At 39.4% G+C, this 20095-nt stretch overlaps 2 protein-coding genes across 4 annotated transcripts in view; one reads left to right on the top strand and one right to left on the bottom strand.

Moving 5' to 3' along the window:
* Positions 1-12195, top strand: part of LOC134534250 (uncharacterized) — a 37300-nt gene extending 25105 nt beyond the window's left edge. Inside the window, exons 4-9 of the mRNA XM_063372540.1 lie at positions 357-552; positions 2985-3165; positions 6870-7055; positions 9300-9416; positions 9953-10126; positions 11151-12195. Of these exons, the coding sequence (XP_063228610.1) occupies positions 357-552; positions 2985-3165; positions 6870-7055; positions 9300-9416; positions 9953-10120 (848 nt within the window). The 3' untranslated portion in view covers positions 10121-10126; positions 11151-12195. The remainder of the gene's footprint in view (positions 1-356; positions 553-2984; positions 3166-6869; positions 7056-9299; positions 9417-9952; positions 10127-11150) is intronic.
* A 2563-nt stretch (positions 12196-14758) lies between these two features.
* On the bottom strand, positions 14759-19084 carry LOC134534249 (general transcription factor 3C polypeptide 3). Of its 3 annotated transcripts, none has more exons than XM_063372537.1 (2): positions 18672-19084; positions 14759-17944 (listed from the first exon to the last, which is right to left on the bottom strand). In XM_063372537.1, exon 2 carries the CDS (start codon positions 17927-17929, stop codon positions 15296-15298), a length of 2634 nt encoding a protein of 877 aa, XP_063228607.1. In that variant the 5' UTR covers positions 17930-17944; positions 18672-19084; the 3' UTR covers positions 14759-15295. The 3 variants fall into 3 exon arrangements, with proteins under 3 accessions (XP_063228607.1, XP_063228606.1, XP_063228608.1); XM_063372536.1 differs by having other exon boundaries at positions 18547-18997; XM_063372538.1 differs by having other exon boundaries at positions 18676-18978.
* Positions 19085-20095: the final 1011 nt, after the last annotated feature.

Consider the following 20095-nt stretch of genomic DNA (forward strand, 5'->3'; position numbering starts at 1 on the left):
AATTGCAGAAGTTTGTATGAAATTATTTTGTAAATTTCTGTTTTGTTTCAAACACCATATCTAATAAAGTACCAGGATGTTAAACAAGTTAAGTTGAAAAGATAATACCAGTTAATTTAATAAAAAAAAATATTACCAAATTAAATAAGATAGACAAAATATGTTGTAGCCGCAGAAGAAAGCATTTTCTTAACTCATTTCTGAGCTTTTTTTTTTTTACAGTAGACAGGATTCGGTACCAAGATTTTACTTTTTTTTTTGCACTGACTACAAACATTCTAGTGAATTTGTGTGAGCTCAGGGTACTACAGTTTCATTATGTACTTACAAGCGGAGTTCACGTGTTCTCTCTCCAGCTTCATCGACATCCTCCGACACCGTGGCCTGCTGTCAGGGCTGCCAACCTCACGCGACCGTGCAGGCTGTCCCACAGAGCAACGAAGAAGAACTGGTGGCTCTTCGCTCAGAGTTGGCCAACCTGCAGGAGGAGCTCAGTCACGCCAACTCCAAAGTTCTGGAGTTGCAAGAAGCTAAGCGGGCGCTACAAGAAAGGTGCTTTTGCAGAATTTATATTGTTTTACAAATTAACGCTAGCACAAGTTAGTTCATCAAGATCATTCTAGATTCTAAACTTAGGTTCTAGCAAGCAATTTTTATAAATCAGAAGATAAAAAAAAATTTAATAAAAATTTAACTGAAACTTTTGATAATGCTGTAACAATCATACACATTACAATGTAAATAAATGTTAAACTAATATAAGGTGAAGTGTGATGTATGAGCTAATATGTTGCAGTATTTCAGTGTCACTGAGATACGTATTTCTCAACTAGTTTCAGAGGTGAAGCCATGTGTCAAGGGACCAAACTGTAAGTAACTAACTTCCATGACCTACGTAATGACATTTGGGCTGCATTATCCTGCATTGTCATGTACAGGAAGGCATCTGCCAATCAAGGCAGTGGAGAAAAACTCAGGTTATAACTTCACCTTAAGGGGTCGTCCATTAATCACGTGATGTTTTTTTAGCAAATTTATAACCCCCCCCCCTCCCCCCTAGTGATTTGTGGTGAGGTTTTTAGACTACCTCCCCCCCCCCCCCCAATAAATCACGTGTATTTTTTTGGTACAAAATATTTTTAAAAATTTCAGAATATTATCTTTAAATATAGGTATAATATAATATAATTTAATTCTGGAAAATTAAGCACAGCATGTATTCGGCGGCAAAATCACAGTCTTACTGGCGACTGGCAAGCCGAGCAGGGTGGTTCATGTTGCGGCGGGCGGGTATATTGTTGCCTGGCTACGGCGAGTCAAGGTCAAGCGTCGCTTTTCGATTTAGTAGAAATCACGCGAAAAAATAAATACGTGTGATATATCTCTACACCCCTCCTCCCCTTGTGATATTTCGTGATTTTTTCCCGAACCCCCCCCCCCCCCCCCCTTCCTTCCCCCTTTTAGAGCCTCACGTGATTAATGGACAATCCCTAAGGGGCCCGTCCAGTTGGGGTGTGTGTTGTGTTAGTGAGGCGGGATGATATGCACGATGCTCACTGGTGCTTCTAACACGCTATCGCCTCCAAGCGCAATGCTCTGTATTAGCGCTGTCTTCTCGTCGTCCATAGGACAACTATTAAATATGAGCTGTGACCGTAACATTGTGTGGCGGTGAAATAATGATGAAGGTGTATAGAAAGTCCCTTAAGGCTTTCAAGAATCTGTACCGGTTGTTTTACACCTAAATATTACTCTAAAAACATGCCTTTTAGCCATTTCAACTCTTCTAAAAATACAGTTTAAAAACTTAATCCGAAATTAAAAGCACTTTTCGGCTCTCAGAGAATTCTTAAATGGTTTTCGTAAACAGACCCCACTTGGATATATTGAGTAGTTTTTAAATCACGTTGTTTTACCAGAAGCTATGCACACCATGTGGATGCCCGAGCAGGTAGGACCCTTAAGTCACGCGGATGTGGCGAAGGTGCCCAAGCTCCTTCAAAGGGTGGATGAATAAATGACTTAATAAAAAATAAAATTGAATGTAAAACACATATCACTATTACAGACCAGGGGAAGGATGTGAATCTATTTTATTAACTCTCTTTAGTTCACAAATGTTGTTTGTTCACATTAACAACTCTTATAAAATTACTTTTTTTTTCATGGCTATGCCACTGAGCCTCATTCAGATATTTGTTTGTACCGTTAAAGTACACCATACATCAGTGCACACTATAGTTAGCAACTAAATGTTTTATTGTATTCATTTGGAGTGGTGTGAATTTGTAACTTGTAACTTTATTGCACCATGCAGCCACGAAAGCATTGTTAACTGAATCGGGTGAAAACTTAAGTTGGGCATTGCTTACATTTGTTATCGTGGATAAAAAAATTGTGATGGTTGTGCAAACAATTGTTTCAAACGAAACATAAAATGAACCGAAACAACTACAACTGCTTTCATGGTACACTTCTACAACGTGAAACATGGGCGAAAATCTGTAGGATTCCCGGGGGAAGGGGGGATATCGTCGGAAAGGGGCGGATTGGTGTTACTGCCTCTTCCTAGTCAGATGTTTTTCCAATAATAATGCACCTTATCAACCAGCTTAAAACAAATGAAGCTTGATTTATAGCCACCTAACAGAATAAGCCTTCTTTTTAAACACATATTAGGACGTAATCATACGCAATTATAGGGTAAGGATATACCTTTCATTAGCAATAATTACTATCTATAAATTTCTGGTTTTTTATATAAAGTGATTAAGGGTCCTCAGGTAGCCTAAAAATGTATTTTCAAGCATCACTTTAAGAGGACCCCGGACCTCCTGACTCCTCAGGAACAGGGTGATCCAGAAAGCATTCTTACAGCTTCCTTCCACAAGTCCTGGCCACGAAGCCAAGCGTCGGTGTGCGGGCCGCGGACGTGGCGGGGAGAGAGTGTGATGTTTGTTTGAGGGAGTGTTGGCTGCTTTCAGACTAGCGCTGCCCGGCCACGGAGACGCGGCGCGCGGAGACGACACGGCCCAGCAGCTCGTGCGCGGCTACGCTAGCCTGTACGCTGCGGCCCGCGTCGACACGCTCGATGCCCTGGATAACCTCCCGCCCCTGCGAGACGCGCACGAACTTAAATCTAAAATATTGTTTTCAGTCATCGTGGTGAGTCGGAGCTTCTGACTCTGACATTCCTTCCGAGACTGTCTCGACCTGTCCCTTCGCACTCTGTCCTTTGTAGACTAACCTTGTTGGCCGTTTCCTTCGTGTCACTTTCGTCTTACTAACGCCACTTTTTTCCCGTCTCGTCTGAAGGTATTTCTTTTAACACACATTTCAAAATGTGTAAAAACCATTTTGTACATTAATTCTTTTCTATATCTGTTATGCAAACTTGCTAACTCTAAAGTGCAATTTCTTGAATCTCTTTCTTTCCTTGAGAGCTATGTACATTAGAATTTTGATAAATGCCTTTATGTAATGATAAAAACTGTAACACTTCAAATAGCGAAGAAGCTGACATGGCTTGGCGGTGACACACCAGCCCTCTAGTCCCTGAATCACAGCAGCTGAGGACATAATCCTGGCCGAATCACCACACAGTCGCCTCACCTATAGAGCGTGTGTTTAGGTTTCCAGGATCAGCCATCACATGAGACTCACTTTGTTCATGTCTCCATTCCTTCACGTGGTCAATGGAATCACTTCTCTCTTCCATTCATTCACGACGTTCTGCAAACCCTAATCTAGTAGATAAAAAAACTTCAAACTCCTGCGCCATTAGGTTATGTCCAAAAAAATTTATTGAAAAAAATGTTCTAGGCTGCACCAAGCCATTCAACGAAACAAAAACGCACATGCTTACTATAAAGCTCCTAAGAACATAATATTTAAGACGTTACGAATATTTAAATGCGGTTGAGCCGTTGTTCAAGTATAACTAGTGTATATTACGCCTTGTCACAATAACAAGTCTTAGTCTTGAGCAAGATTGCAACACTTGAAAGTAGACCTGGGCAACATCAGGAACTTTCGACTTTTCAAAAAATGTTGACCTCGACACATCAGTCTCGATCTGTGCATTTGCACATGTTGGTATCTGCATATCGGTCTCAACATTACATTTTCGACATATTGCTCTCCAAATGTTGCTTTGGATGTATCAATCTCTATGTTCTAGTCTTGATGTGGTATTGTCCATACTGCTATGAAAAGTTACAGTTTAAGATTTTATTATGTAAATCACTATATTTTTACTCCACTTCTTATTGAAATAGAATGGGAGGGTTTAAAACATCAACATGTTAGTCTTTGCACATTAGTTACAACATGATGCACTCAAAATGTTAGCCTCAACATGTCAAACAAAATTTCAAAAAAAATATTAACCAGTGGTTGGTAGAATCCACATTTTCTGTAACCCAAAACTAAAATTCAAATCTTAAAAGAGTATCTTGAATCCGAATGTAGATATCTAATCAGGAATGGTATAATATATATGAGAGAAAAAACAGAAATTTACATTTTGAAGAAACATACAAACTGTAAAATCTTAATTTTTAATTTTAAAAATTAGTAATTTTTGTACTACACATGCTCTTTGAAGTGGTAAATAAATATTCCCAGAGAATTACATCTGGTGACAAATAAAAATGTTTCTTTCATAGCTTTTTTAGAGATAAATACACAGGTGCTAGTGTTTGAAGATCTAAATGTTCCTTCCCCATATAATTATTTTTTTTCCAAATATTTTTCCTCAAATATCAAATCTTTCGAATACTAAATATTTGATGGTACTGTATCGGATTGGGCAAACCCTAGTATCAACCTAACATACCGATGTAGATACCGACATGTCAACATGCCTCACGGTCCTACTTGCAAGTCATGTTCTCTCCTGAATAATAACTTTGCTTCGACATTTGTCACCTGGAGATCAAACGGCACATTGCTGAAGGGTAAAGAGGCAGTACGAAAATATAACTTCAGCAAGGCTTCAGGAAAGTCTTTTAGATCCTCATTTCCCTAGAACTTAGCTGTTTTTCAAATAATTCATTGCTAAATTTTAAAAGCTCATGTGACTAAAATCAATTAAATAAGTGAACAAATTGAATCTCTGATCATCCCTTCATTCATGATATTTGTACTCATTGGGGGTTCCACTCCAATTTTTATCACACTATCATTATATTAATACAAATAGCTCACAGCATATTACATACATATTCCTAAAAGCTATATTTTCCTACAAAATTACTTAGCCACCACCTTTAACACAATTTTCTTAAAAATAAATTTTTGGATCCAAATAAACACAAAATTTACTTTTAATTTTTGAAAAAAAATTAAAGTAATATTGCCCAAAAAACTGCTGTTCTTATCTGTATGTTATGTTTAAATATAATATTGTAAATATATTACAATAAGTATTGATTGTAAGTAATAGTAATCTACAATTAGCACATTTTATGTCTACACAAAGTCAGTGTTACTACACATATTGTACATTGACACACTGTAACATTACTGTGTATAACTATTGTTTATTTATAACAGTGGTTTCAAGGATCAAATATCTGCTCTTTGCTGTTGGTTAGTCAAATCAACAATATTATTATTATTTCACTGTACAGCCCATCTAAATGATTTACATGATTATTGTAACATTTCAGATTATTATCCGGGTCAGAATCAACAGCAACACATAACTTTTTTTTTTCATACCGGTACCTACACTCTTTTCACACATGCATGTTCAGACACTCGTCAAATGTTAATTTGGTTAGAATTATATCTGAAAGTATAATTTTGACAAAACTAGTTATCAGTTGAAACCTGACTCGAAGTACTTTGCATGCATCACACAAATACTTTCGTCTGGCCAGCTGGCTCGCTCAAAGATTCACGATCACATAAAGCATGCTTGCACAACAGCATACCAGACACATTCCGGAGGTTGTGGGTTTTGATTCCATCCAGCCATATTGCAGGCATCATTTTTTTTCCGAGTAATTTTCCATCATCATTGCAGATGTTGATGCATTTAGCCTTCCCAACACCCAGTGCATAATTCAGCTTAAGAGGGTTCATTACTATTGTTTTGGCTGAGCATTCTAAACTTTTACAAAGTATGGTACACAAGCGTGTCTACAATATTTCATTAAAAAAAATTATAAGAAAATATTTGTGTAAAAAATATTTTTTGTATGCATTCAACATTGATTTAATATCTTTTTTATTTTAATATGAAATTTCTGCTTTACTTTTAGTGGTTTATCTAATATTATCAATATACTTCACATTTCTCTGTACAACATAACCTAAACAACACATTTATAATAGTAATTACAACAGTAATTTATTTGGAATGTGAGTGCCTGCCAATAATAATTATAAATGTTGATATTATTATTGTGGTTATATGGTTAAAAAAAAAACACACAATGCAAGGCATAAAAGACTTGAGCATGATGTCTACATGGGAAGATGCGGGCCTGATTACCTGAAGGAAAAGGAAGTTTTCACTGCCTGTATCTAGACAAGTTTTGTTAAGTTTTGTATGAAAGCCATTTCATTATCTTTCAAGTACACCTTCTTCTCACAGGCAAAGATGTCGAGGAAAAGGGAAGCAAGAAAGAGTCGAGCCAAGAAAGAAATGCCGAGTGATGAATCCTCTTCGAGCCGGTATCTCTTGCAGAAAAGAAAAAATTATACTTTCAGAGAGGGAAGTGTACAGTGACCAGTTATTTCCTTCTTGCCGCCACTGTCACACTAACACACACACGCGCACACGCTCACGGCCGGGAGGGGGGAGGGTTGCCAAACGGCGCTGACTATTGCTGACTGACGGGCCGGGGGGTGGGGGGCAGCTGGCGTTCCGGTCGACCCAGGCACTGCTGGCGCTCAAGAAGGACCACGTGCGGAGGGTGCTGCACATCCCGGCGCCGGCCCCCGGCGCTCCGCCCCCGCCTGCCGTCGCTGCCGAGCTGGAGCACCAGGTGGAGCTCTACCTCCGCCGGACCGTCGCCACCTTTGACCTCACCAAGTGCGCGGACGTACGTACCGCCCGCCATGGGCGTCGCGAGGGGGGGGGGACTTCAATTGATTTAGTTGTTTGAGGAATATCCATTCCCTGGAAGAAAAAAAAAAGCGGGGGGTCCAGGGGTCCTCCCCCGGGAAAATTTGGGGTTTGAAGGTGCAAAAAGGTAGTTGTTAGGCATTTTTCTTTCCTAAATATTCTAATTATAGTTGGTTGCACTACATATAATTTATTTTTTATAAAAAAATATTTTGAGAAAACAAATTTGTAAAAATACGGTTAACATATCTGCTGGTGCTATATCCACACAAAATCATTAATTTAAACATCAGGAGAAACTACGAAACTAAATATATTATTGGAGGGGACGAAATTGAAGACTTTTATTATTGGGGGAGGGGGAGGGGTCATGGTGCCCCCCCCCCCCCCCCCCCCGGTTGCGACGCCCATGCCGCTCACTCCCGCTTCGCTACAGTAAAGCTCCTGGCTTCAGGTGCTGACGCCCCGTTTACGTTCCACTCAAGCTGTCTGCGACGTGTCTGGTCACGAATGCTGTCGAAGAGCCACAACGCTTGTCTACACGAGTTCCCTCTTTTTGTTTCATTTGTAACGCAGTCATTTTCGCTATTTTGTTTGGATGTTAAAACAATCTGCATGCAGTAAGTAGTATACAGACATTAGCGAGGGCCTTTCGTATTTAATATTTCACCACTTAGAGGCACCATACCAACGAGAAAACCATACACCTTCAGTGCCGCACGCGTTGAGACGAGTTTTGGGCAAGCCAGTCTGCCCCTTACTGCTCCTGAGCTTTTGTGGGCTTGTGTGTCCGGCCAGGCGGCCTCCTTAAGGTCATTGTTTGTTAAATATCCTTCTGTCACGTGTCAACATTAAGGGTCCGCCTTGCCCGACGCGTATTTTTGTCAGTGAGGCAGAATGATGAGAGTGCCAATCACTGGTGCCTCTTCAGTTGAGTATCACCTCATTTTTCATAGGTTAACAATGAGACTTGAGATGCAAACCTAACAGTTTATAGGGTAGAGGGGAAGATAAAAGGTATAATGCAAGTCACTATGGTTCTTTCAAGAATCTAAACTGCGTGTCTCATACAAAAAATTTATTCTGAAAACCCTGTTTTAACCCTTCCACATGACGAAAAATACTGTTCAATAACAAACTTTGAAATACAACTATCATTTTGACCTCAACATGCTTTTAAATGTTCCACACAAATATCTTGAGCAGTTTTTTAATTTCATGGATTGTTCTGAAGCCCAGGTACGTGGGTCCCTAACATTGTTGTTGATACAACGACCTGTATGTGCGCGTCAATCTTGCAAAACTGTAAAATTACTGGAAACATACATGTTACTGTTACTGCAAATGATGTAAGTGCTACTGTTAAACAAATGAACTATCAGCAATAGAGGGGGTGTGAATGTGGAGGGTTGAATAAAACCAGTCTAACAACCGACAACTTGACGACGAGACATCTCACCAACAGTGTGTAGGTTGGAACAGCTTACATTTTGAGCCCAATCGTTGGCAAGACTCGTAACTCGAGAACAATGAATCGGTACCCAAGTGGATCACAGCTCACATCTGTAAAAATAGGGACAGTTTTATTTTGCAAAAATGTCTCGGGTCAAGATGTTTGTAAAAAAAAAAAAAATGTAGCTCCCTAGTGCTCCCCTAGTCGGTAAAATAATTTTTAACAGCGGTTTCCAATAAAGAACATTCAATAGTACAGAATCACATTTTCATTGGTCTGTCCAAAAGCAGGAAATGCTACTATTAATGATTCTAGCCAATCATGGAAGAAAAGTTGCAAATATGAACACAGTAGATTCAAGACTATCAAGCAGATAAAATGTTCTGCGAAATACAACTGGTTTAAGTTATAACTTTATCACAAACAGTGAAAGATTCATAATCCGGCACCTTGGAGGTCACAGCTAACCTGGATTAGCTATTTTTGCAGGATTCTTGAACATTAAAATAGTTTTAACAGGGATGCAAAGTGTAAAAATGTGAAAAGTAACCCAACAGAAAACACTGAACTGAAATGAAAATGGACAGTAACGATAAAAACTAAGCAAACTAAAAATACATACAGGCAACTTGGCGACCATGGTCAACGGTCAAAATCCATCCGAAAAAATCTGACCAGGAACGGCTTCTTTGGTGCCGGATTACAGAATGTGTGCAACCATAGATTGACTTTCACTGTAGTTATGTTTTACTTATTTTGTTCATGCAGGACGTGTGTTCCCAAATATGGGCCACTCTGTACGACTACCCGTGTCTGAAGGAGTGTGCCGGGCTGGTGCAGTACGTGCGGAACGCAGTTCGCCTGGCCTGGGGCCTCATCAACCAGGTACCGCGCGCCCCGCCACAGGGCCAGATTCAGGGGAGGGCAACCGGGGCGAAAGCCCCGGGGCCCCCACAAACGGAGGACCTCCACAACAGAGACTTCGGAAAAAAAATCTTTCAAATCCCGACAAAGTAAAACACTAGCAAACATCTTTTCCTTTGATATTCTTTTTTTCGCTGTTTTACCTTCACCTACAGTACTTTGTAAATACATGATTATATTATTGTTAAATATTAACAGAAATAATTTATCTATATTTTTTTGTTCACTCCAATCAGGCAATCAGTAAAATATCGAAATGCCGATTCAGCCCACTCCCCGTATTTGCGTGTCGATACGAGACTCAACTGGAAAAAAAATTGTTCATTTTATTTGGAAAATAATTTGGGGCCAGGGGGGCCTCCGCTCCTCTGTTGCCCCGAGGCGTCCAGACCTCTGGATCCGGCCCTGCCCCGCCACGACACACACACACACACACACGAGCGGTCGTGGGTTCCCCTGCCAGGCGGGACCACCAACGAGCGTGCTCCGTGTTTCAGTCTCCCCCCCACATCCTCGAGTACGAGCAGAGGATGTTCCGGAAGGACGTGCACGTCAGGTTCCACACGTCGAACCCCGAGAGCGAGCAGATTCGCACCTACCTCTGGCCCGCGCTCCTGGAGGGGACCGGAGGGCCGTGTCTTCACAAGGCCGTGGTCATCACGTGACCGCGGGTGGGTGCTTTGCTACTGCAGATGCGGGCAGGATTGTTTGACATTCATTCAGAACATTTTCTGAAAAATTATTACCACATATTTTTCTGGTATTTTTTTTTCTTTTCCTTTTTCCATTGCCAACATAAATTTACATAACTGAAGAAAGGTTGATATGCCTCATACAATAATGTATCTTCTGCAGCTTGGTAGATGCTGTTTAAACAATTAATTTCTTGTTCCTACCAACTATTAATTAGGTGGTAAACAAAAGACCAAAATGTATGGTATGTTTGATAAAAATATGTGTGTTTCTGTGAAATTGAAACTTGGAACATTTTCTGGTAAATTACTTGGGAAAGCTTCCCCAAAAAAATACTTGCTGAAACCTCTAACCCTCGCAACTACAGTGTGTTGAAAAATGATAAATGTCACATTCGTTTGGCTGCATTAATGATGATGAGTCCAAAAACTCGTTCGTGAGCGTAGTAGCCACGATGCATGTGAGGCTGTCACAGTGGTTCACGTGCAGCTTGGAAACAAAGGGACAACACACCAGCCAGTCCTGGGACCGGGTAAGAACCCCCAACTGCGAGCCTGGGACCTTTGTCTCAGCCACCAGCTCCGGCCACTGAGGCGACAGTCCACGCATTCGCGTCAGTACAGACTAGAAAATAGAAAAACATGGGTTTTTTTTTTTTACAAGATGGGCTGCACCATGGGAAAAATAATTACAAAAATTGTATTTTTTTGAGCTACCATTCCTTTAATTACATGGGGGAAAAAAAAGTTACTGTAGACCACACATGCTTTTTTACAATGTTTCAGATGCATTTAAAAGTAAACTACCATTAATTAAAATTTCCAGTACTGTATTCATGTTAAAAAAATAAAAGTGAAATTTTTTTTTTGTTTTGAAGCATGATTGTTCATATAAAATATTAAAATTGCATCATAATTTTTACACATTTATCTTTAACTCAAAGAATTTTTCAGCTGTAAGATCATAGCTGGTGCATAATACTTACTTTGTCTTTGTACACAGGTGCCCTTGAGATTCCCACCGATCTTCAAGAGATGAGGAGTGCTTCCCAGACAGAAACAGATGCACGAACAAGAGATTAATGCTATCGTTATGACTATTTTGTACAAAATGGTTTTACTTTAAAATATGATAACAAAACATAGTGCCATTTAGAATTAGTTATGTATTGCTCACTTTATAAGTTACTGTGCAATCTCTGTACACATTTCACAGATGATTCCCCTCACTTTACAGCCTACTATCATAATAGACTTAATAAATTTTGTATGTTAAAATATATTTTTGCATTCTACGTTTCATAGACTGTCATACTACTTGTATTTTTCAATTAACTTACAGTTTCTTTAGCCGAGTAAAGATATTGTTTAGAATTAATCTGATTGAAAAAAGAAAAAAATGTACTTGAGAATATAATTGTAAAACTGAACTGTTCATAATGATATGAAATAGAAATTTCAATGAAATATGGTTTTCAAAGGCAATTTAATTGAAAGTGCTATTTGTACATACTATAATTATTATTGACAGTAGAATATAAAAATATTTTGCTACATATATTTTTTGAATGTTTCTGTTATAGAAATATTTATATTTGTTGCAATATATTAAACAAAATAATTGTAAACAGTTATACCCGGAAAATAATTTATTTTTACAAATGTGTATACATTTAAAAGTAATCTACAACTATTGCAAAAAAAAAAATTTCAACTGCTGCCCATTTTTTCTGTAAAATATTGTTTAGCTACAATTATAATTGTATTTTAACATAGACATAAATAATTAATACTGTTACTGTTATTTATAGATTAAAATTCCTTGAATATTATTTAAATTACATAAACTTTTTTCCTTATTTGTTGGTTAACAAATTTGTTTATAGAAAGAAGTTAGTAAATAAAGATGCTCAAATCAAAAATTTTTAAACTATAGGACATAGAAATTGCATAGTTGATCATGTTTTATTGTAATTTTGTTTTAAACAAATCAAAAACATGAATGTTACAAGACTCATAATATTCTGAAAGTAAAAAACTGATATATATCTTAATGCATTTTATTTATACAAAGCATACCATTCATTATCATGATACAATTTCTTAAAAACCACACTGCAATAGAATTTCAAAGAAGAAAGTTACATTGATTAGGTACAACATTTATTATAATTTTTCTGTATACCCAATTTTGATTTCGTACAGGGAAATTTTTTCTGTTGCCAAAGATATTATTATTTTTTTCTAAGATAATTCGATAGTCAGGAATTCTACAGTCCGGTCCGGCATTGAACCAACTAAGAGATCTTAGCTAAAATCTATAATTTTTTTGGCTTAGGTCTAAAACACTTTTACAGCATGCACATAGGTGTTAGTCGTAATCACACCGCAGAGCTCGAGATTAGTCGAGAGCGTTCTACGTGATTTGGGATCACTCAGTAGAGACTGGTGCGCTTCATGTGTCTTAAGCACAAAACTCAGCATTCGTTGATGGGAAAAAAAATTAAATTGAGCATCGAATAGTTCAGCGTAACATGTCTGTTAGACAATATTTACTGCCAAACACCATCTGACAGATGTATTTTCTCTACAACTTAGCATTTAGTGATCGCGAGAGATACCACCTGATGATCCGGCATTTTCGGTAATCTGGCTTCTGCAAAAATCATTAACTTGCTAGATTATCAGAAGTTTACAGTATCATATTTTCTAGCATATATAACAATATTAGCATCTCAGTAGTGAAAACCATAAAATAAATTAGAACATTAAAATAAGACTTGAGGTCACTTGGTGTTATATGTGGATGTAGCACTGCCTTGCTACATGCATTTTAAGAATTGGTGGGTTGCGTGGTTTTGTGAAGAAATTACGTGAGTGTAGAGACGTTTTGCACACATCGGGTGGTACTCATGGGTCTCCGACATGAGACAACCAGTCAAACAAGACAAATAGCACTTCAAGCTCTTCAAACTTGCTTACAGTTCTCATCCTGAACACCAGAAATTATGGTAACAAGGCAGTCCAGTTATATGTAATATTTGCCTGGAGTGATCTGAGAAGAAGGCCACGTCAGGCAACAGACCCCGGTCCTACCAAATGAGAATCCATTGTTATCCCCTTTTCCTTCTCGTATCTCCTCTCTTATACATGGTTTCATCCTCGGCAGCCAATGGCGGTCCTAGATTTTCCACTTTGGTGGGGCCTTAATATTTTTGGAGAGGGTCTATACCAGGGGGCTTGCCTTGCAATATATTATGAATTGTTAACAGTTATGCCCGGAAAATAATGTCATTTTACATATGTGTTTACATTTATAAGTAATCTACAAGTCTACAACTATTCCAACAAAGTAAAATAAAAATTGATAGAAATTTTAAATGCAGCCCATTTCATATGTCAAGTATTGTTTAGCCATAATTAGAATTGAAGTTTAACATAGACTTAATAATTAATACTTTGTTACCTACTGTTATTTATAAATTAAAAATTCCTTAAATATTATTTAAATTATATAAACGTTTCCCTTAATAGCTGGTTAGCAAATTTGTGTATAGAAAGAAGTTAGTAAATTTCAATCCTCAAATCAAAAATGGAATAGTCACCCTGCCCCAGAAAATTTTTATATCAATCACTTTAAAACAACATTTTCAAGACAACCTGGAAATTAAATTCAAACAATGGTTTCGCTAATTTAGCTTTAGCAATTTATTTATTTTTTGCTAATAAAATATTATCAGGTTAGTTTTATTAATCTAACCCTCAAATGCTGGTGAAATCATGTCATTTTACAAATCAATGAAATAATTGAATTTTTTTTTTGGTACTAAATACTGGAGACTCAGTTGAAATCGAAAGGGTATTTACCAGCAGTTTAAAATACATGCTAAAACAATTCAATTCTTCCTTTTCCCGTAAATGCCTGTATTTTTGACAGAAAACTAAACAAACAAGAAACATAATAATGTAACGGTCAAACGTCTGCAGCTACATCACAGACTCAAAGACATATTGTTGTGAAGCTGGAAAACGTGCTTCTGATACACTCAACAGGCAAACATTGCCAGAACAGAGAGAGAGATACATTGGTTGGAAAACCAACCAATAGTGCTCTATCAGGTAGGTCACATTCTTTACATACTATTCTGCTCCCACAAAACAATGGCTACCAATCCTTAAAACTTATATTGTATAAAAATACTTAGTAGTGCATAATGTTTAGAAAAGTGAAAAGTTTAGTGAACAGAGGACTTTAAGTTATATTTCTTTAGGTGCATTATGGAAAAATGATGAGAGTGGATTTTTACGATGTGTGCGCACTATGCAACAACAGTTTCACAGGAAGATGGCGTACCCACGAGTATGAACATAAATCCATATATAGTCACTTTCATAAAAATTAGGGGGCATATCAAACGTACTGGCGAACCAAATGAAACTTTATAATACTGAAACTACCCTGGAATATATTTGGTAAAAAAAGTTATTTCAAGTTGTAAAAAACCTAAGAGTACTGGTAGTTCAACAAAAATACATATTCTCCATACAATCTTCTGTCTGGGTTTGTAGCATATGGGGTGTGGTTAATAAGCTAAAGAAATTTGGTCAAAATTCAGAAGTGTAATTTTTTTTTACTTTTTTATAAATTTATACAAATTGTGCTTTAAGAAAATACATATAATTACATCTTATTTATCATAATGATATATTATTAAATACATAGCTCAGTCCATTGGATTATTTCATACTAGATAGATTTATATCCTCTATTTTTACTTAAGGTACTATTAAATTAATTACGTTTATTAGGAAATAAATTTCCATGAAGCCACATAGGTAAAAAAACTTTTCACGACAAAATTTTCATTTGTGAGGTTGTACCCAATGTGATAGAGAATAATTCCAAATTTATTGTAAAGTAAACCTCCAGTGCTTCAAATTTCACAATACAAGTGAACAATGTTCATAAACAGAGAATTATTGCAGCATCACACCTTTGTGTAAGGTTAAATGTTGCATACTCACCTGTGTTGATAGTATGGATATGTCCCCCAATCTGCAAAGATAAAGATAAACCCATAACACAGAAAAGACATAACTTCCAACCATATGTATATTGCACGAGACATCTCGACTTGACACAATAGTTTAGACAACTATATATTTCTCAATGTAGCTCCTTGCAATGTGGAAGCTGCCCGTTCTGCGGTAAATCACAGACAAGTTGAAAGCAGTCTCTCGCCTAAGGTCCAGCAGGTTGGAGTGCTTCTCTATGAGCGGGCACGAGAACTCGAGGGCTCGCCGGTAGTTGTGGATCGCCTCCGGCAGGAGTCCGAGCTGGTGGAACGCCCGCCCCAGGTTGTAGCTGGTCTCCTGGAAACCTTCCTCCCCCCGCAGGTCCTGGTACCTGGACATGAACGCCAGCCCCTGGACCACCAGCGAGTGCTTCTTGCCCGAGAACTTCTGGCAGGCCATCTGGAAGAGGGTGCAGCCGATGACGAAGGCCAGCATGGGGCCCTCCTCCCTGCTGTAGGCGGCCACGTACTCGCTCAGGGCGTACTTGTAGGTGCCGGCCACCAGGCAGTTGTTGGCGTGGAGGATGGACAGACACTGGTGGCTGGGGTTCCGGAACAGCAGCCTCATGATGAACCTGTTGTGCCGCAGATCGTCCGCACGCTGCAGGATCAAGTTGAACATGTTCCAGTTGCGCCCCGATTCCAGGTTACGGATGAGGTGGTCGCGAGCGAAGTTATACCCGTAGTACGCATCGACATTGTAGTAACATGCCAGGAGACAGATGAACTCAATTTCACTGCACAGTTTAGAATTCGTGACGAACCTCTTACTGCCGAGCGCAGAAAAAGACAATCTCTGCAACAGGTCCATTCTTTTAAGTGCCAAACAAGCTTCACACAAGTCTCGCAACAGCTTGTACTCATCTTCTACGGAAGGCGCGTCTTTTTCTTCCCCGAAGTTCGGCATGTCGACGTCCGAACCTACTCTGGAGGCTCTGATTTCCTTCAGAGCACTGGTTTTTTTCTCGTAGCGTCTCTGACGAGTCAGGGCATCCAACTCGTCGCGATGCCGGATGCACACGCAGTGCCTGGACAGCAGCAGCTGTCCCACCGCCAGGAACTCCTCGACACGGCCGGCGTTCTTGAGCAACAAGCACCTCTCGTACAGCATCCCCGGGTCCAGCACTTCCGACTCCGCGTCTTGCTCCAGCACCGCGAGAGCCCCCTCCCAGTCCCCGAGACCCTTCAGGAGGCTCGACAGCATCACCCTCGCCTCCAGGTGCTGAGGCGCGCGGTGCACCACCTCGCGATACGCTGCGGCCGCCTCTTCCAACCTGTCGCACGCCTTCAGGCACTCCGCCTGCCGCAACCACACGGCCGCAAGGCCGTAATTCTGGCTGCGTATGAGTGGCGTCAGCAACTTCAGAGCCTCCTCGAACTTCTCTTCACCCATGAGCGCTTCTGCGACGTCCAAGTACAGGTCTCCGGCTTCCTCCGGGTCTTGAGTGTCCAAGAACACCGAAAGGAACCGATCCAGCACGTCGAAAGCTTTCACGTGAACCAACAATATGAAAACCTTCACTTGCAGGTCGATGGGAAGGTCCTCCGGAATACTGCAGCTAGTAACGTGCATCTGAGCATCTGGAGTTTCCTCACGTTCTAATTTAAGTTTACAAAACCTGACAAGAATGTCGAGTCCTTTCACGTATTCTTTAAGGTTCAATAGTAACTCCAGCATCAGATTCACTTCCTCGGAGGTGATGTGATCAGGAACCTTATTGAAAGCCATTTCCATTACATCCCTGGCTCTGTCGAGTTCATTAGATTCATGAAGCTTCTGGGCCACAGCTTTGGCCACTTCTAAAACTGTAGTGCCCTGCTGAGGCGAAGCCACTTCAATGTACTTCATGTAGCCTCGAAGAGCTTTCTTCCTGTCTCCAATCACCTCGAACAAGGCGCTCCGCTTCAAGTATATGTCGATATTGCGAGGCTCTGCAGAGATTGCTTTGGAGTAGCAGGTGATGGCCTGCTTTAAGTTGCCTTTCTCTTCGGACATTGCCGCAAGGCGAATCCACTGCTCCACGTCCTTGGGACGTAGGTGAGCGGCAATCAGTGCAAACTGAAGAGACTTATCAGGGAATCCCAACTCCTCGTACAGGACAGCGAGTGTTTCAAACGGCTCGGGGGCAGTCGGCACGTGCCGGATGATCTCCAGGCACATCTGGACCGCTACTTCCTTCTCCCCGTGGGCATAGCGCAAGTTAGCTTCGCCCATCAAGCCAAGCAGTGCCGGAGGGAGTGTGCGCCGTCGCCTCTGTTTCCTAGCAGTTTTTGTCACGTCTGCACCACTCTCTTTCGTTTTAGGTTCCTCTGAACGTACAATTTTGTCCTGATTCGTGTCCTCTGTGCCGCTGTCTTCGGCATCATTACCTTCCATCAATGCTGCGTATTCACTGAATGTAAGTTCACCATCTAAGAATTTTTTTGTGAGAACTTTTTCATCCTCTTTTGATACTTTCGAAGCATCCTCAACCTGCAGCTCGTCTTCAGAATCAGATTCTGCATCTTCATCCACACAGAATGCTTGCTCGTCGTCAGATTCAATTCCGTCAACCTCAAATGTGCTGAAGGAGTCAACCAAATCAATCACTTCAACATTTGTATCACTTATATCCTCAACTGTGAACGTCTGATCTTGAAACTGAATGATAGGTATTTCATCAGTTAACATCTCAATGGTTGATTCTTTATTTGAATCGGAAGACATTTTTGAGTTTTGTGGCTGGAACAAAAAGTATTAGATAAAAATCAAACCACAATAAATAAAGTAACTAGGCTGAATAAGATAAAGTATTACACTAACAGCAATAAATTATTCGGTAAATATGTAGTTGAGCAGTATTTGCGAAAAAAAATGTTAAAAATCTGAAAAATTGGAATTTCTTACCTCCGCAGCTTTTAACGTAAAGAGGAAGTTGAAGAGCATATAATAAAGGTATTTTCGAATTTTAACATTTTTTTTTTCGCAAATACCGCTCAACTACATATTTACCTAAAATTTATATCCCCTTCAAAAAAGAAGAGTTAATTTTTTTTTTTGTGGATGAAAGTTGATAACTTATAGTCTCCCAATAGAAGTAACTTTAATGTATTTTTCCCCTTAAATTCATCAAATTTCAATTTTATTTAGTAAGTAATGTCACAAGTGGCTGTAATTTTTCAACAAAGGTTTGGTAATTTTAGCCATTTTACTATTTATTCTGGCTGATTGGATTAAAAATCACCCATACCTAAAATACCTTCAAAAGGAAAGTTCTGCAAAAAATATTCTATCCCCCCAACCTATTTTTCTAAAAGAACTATAAAAAACTTTTTGCTACCTACCTGTAGCACCCACAGCAGCCCAGGTAAAGCAGTATTAACACTGTGACAAATATATTTTCTTTTATGAAAAGGCATAAAATTAAAAAAATGAAATATGTAAAAAATAGTGATGAATGAAAACGTACCAACCCGTTAATTTGAGAGTTTATCTCCTCTGAGATTAAAAAATGACCAAATAAAGTGGAAAAACCACAAGTCTAGCAACAAAAAATGACAGCAGCCGACATAGTTATACTACCCCACATATATGTTAAATATTTGTTTGAGGCAAATGCGGCTTTTTTTATTTTTTTTTATTTTTTTAACTTTCACTGGTATTGTCTTTTAAGTGAGTATCATTCTAAAAGTATTTTCTTTAAGGTAAACACATTTATCACTAAGTAAGTTCCTTAAATTGTCATTATTTACATTTAAATACACCATAGGTATATGCGTGCTCCGTAGACTAACACTTTTATGGATAGCAATTATATACAGGAATATTTAAATTCAGCGAAGACAGTTAACATTCGCTCACAATTATTCATACCTGATAAAACGAAGTGTTGAAAACATTAACTAGCACAATATAATTTAAAATAATTGTACCCGTTTTTTTTTTTTAAATAATGTGGTTTCCAAATAAATATCAAAAGCAGAAAATAAGAAAAACTCTCAATTAGAAAAATTATATATATATATATATATATATATATATATATATATATATATATCACCATTTAAACTAGGAAAAATAAAAATTTTCAAAATTCATAATAACAATGAACCAGCTCTCTGCCTCAACAAAACTTTATCTCGTTGTTTTGGATTTGTATATATTTATATTTCTCAGTTTATTTTAATGCGCCATCCTGAGCCCCATCCTGTTCATCCTCCACATTGCAGATCTCACCCCTCCACCTGGCACCTACCTTGTCCAATACGCTGACGACACATGCCTCCTCGCCTCCTCTGTCTCTGAGCCAGTTGCTCAGGGATCGCCTCAGTCGCGGGCTCACTTCCCTGAACACCCAATTCCTAGCGCACAGCATCAGGATAAACCACGCCAAAACCAACGCCATCCTGTTCTCCAGATACCACCCACGCCATGACCATCCCCCCAGAATCACCCAACACACCATCCCTTGGTCACCAACCATCCGCTACCTGGGAGTCACACTGGACGCATCATTCACATTCCTCCCGCATCTCAACAGTATCTGTGCCAAAACCAGAGCAGTCATGGGTCAACTAGCCCCAGTCCTCCGCCCCACCTCCGGCACTTCCCTCCAGAACAGAATCACTGTCTATCGCACCCATGTTATCTCCCACCTCACGTATGCCTGTCCCACCTGGTCTTACTCATCCCTCTACAACCTAAGACCTATCACCAGGATGTACTTCCTTGGAACCCGTCTGATCCTGGGGCTTCCCCGCGCCACCCCCCGGCAAGAACTCTTACATGAAACCAGTCTTCCCCATATCCACGACACCATCTCCAAAACCACCAAGAAATTCGTCCACAAATGCTCCCACAACCTCAACCCCCTCATCAGACAGATCGCCGACC

This window comes from Bacillus rossius, chromosome 7 (genome assembly GCF_032445375.1).
Source record: "Bacillus rossius redtenbacheri isolate Brsri chromosome 7, Brsri_v3, whole genome shotgun sequence".
Lineage (NCBI taxonomy): Eukaryota > Metazoa > Arthropoda > Insecta > Phasmatodea > Bacillidae > Bacillus > Bacillus rossius.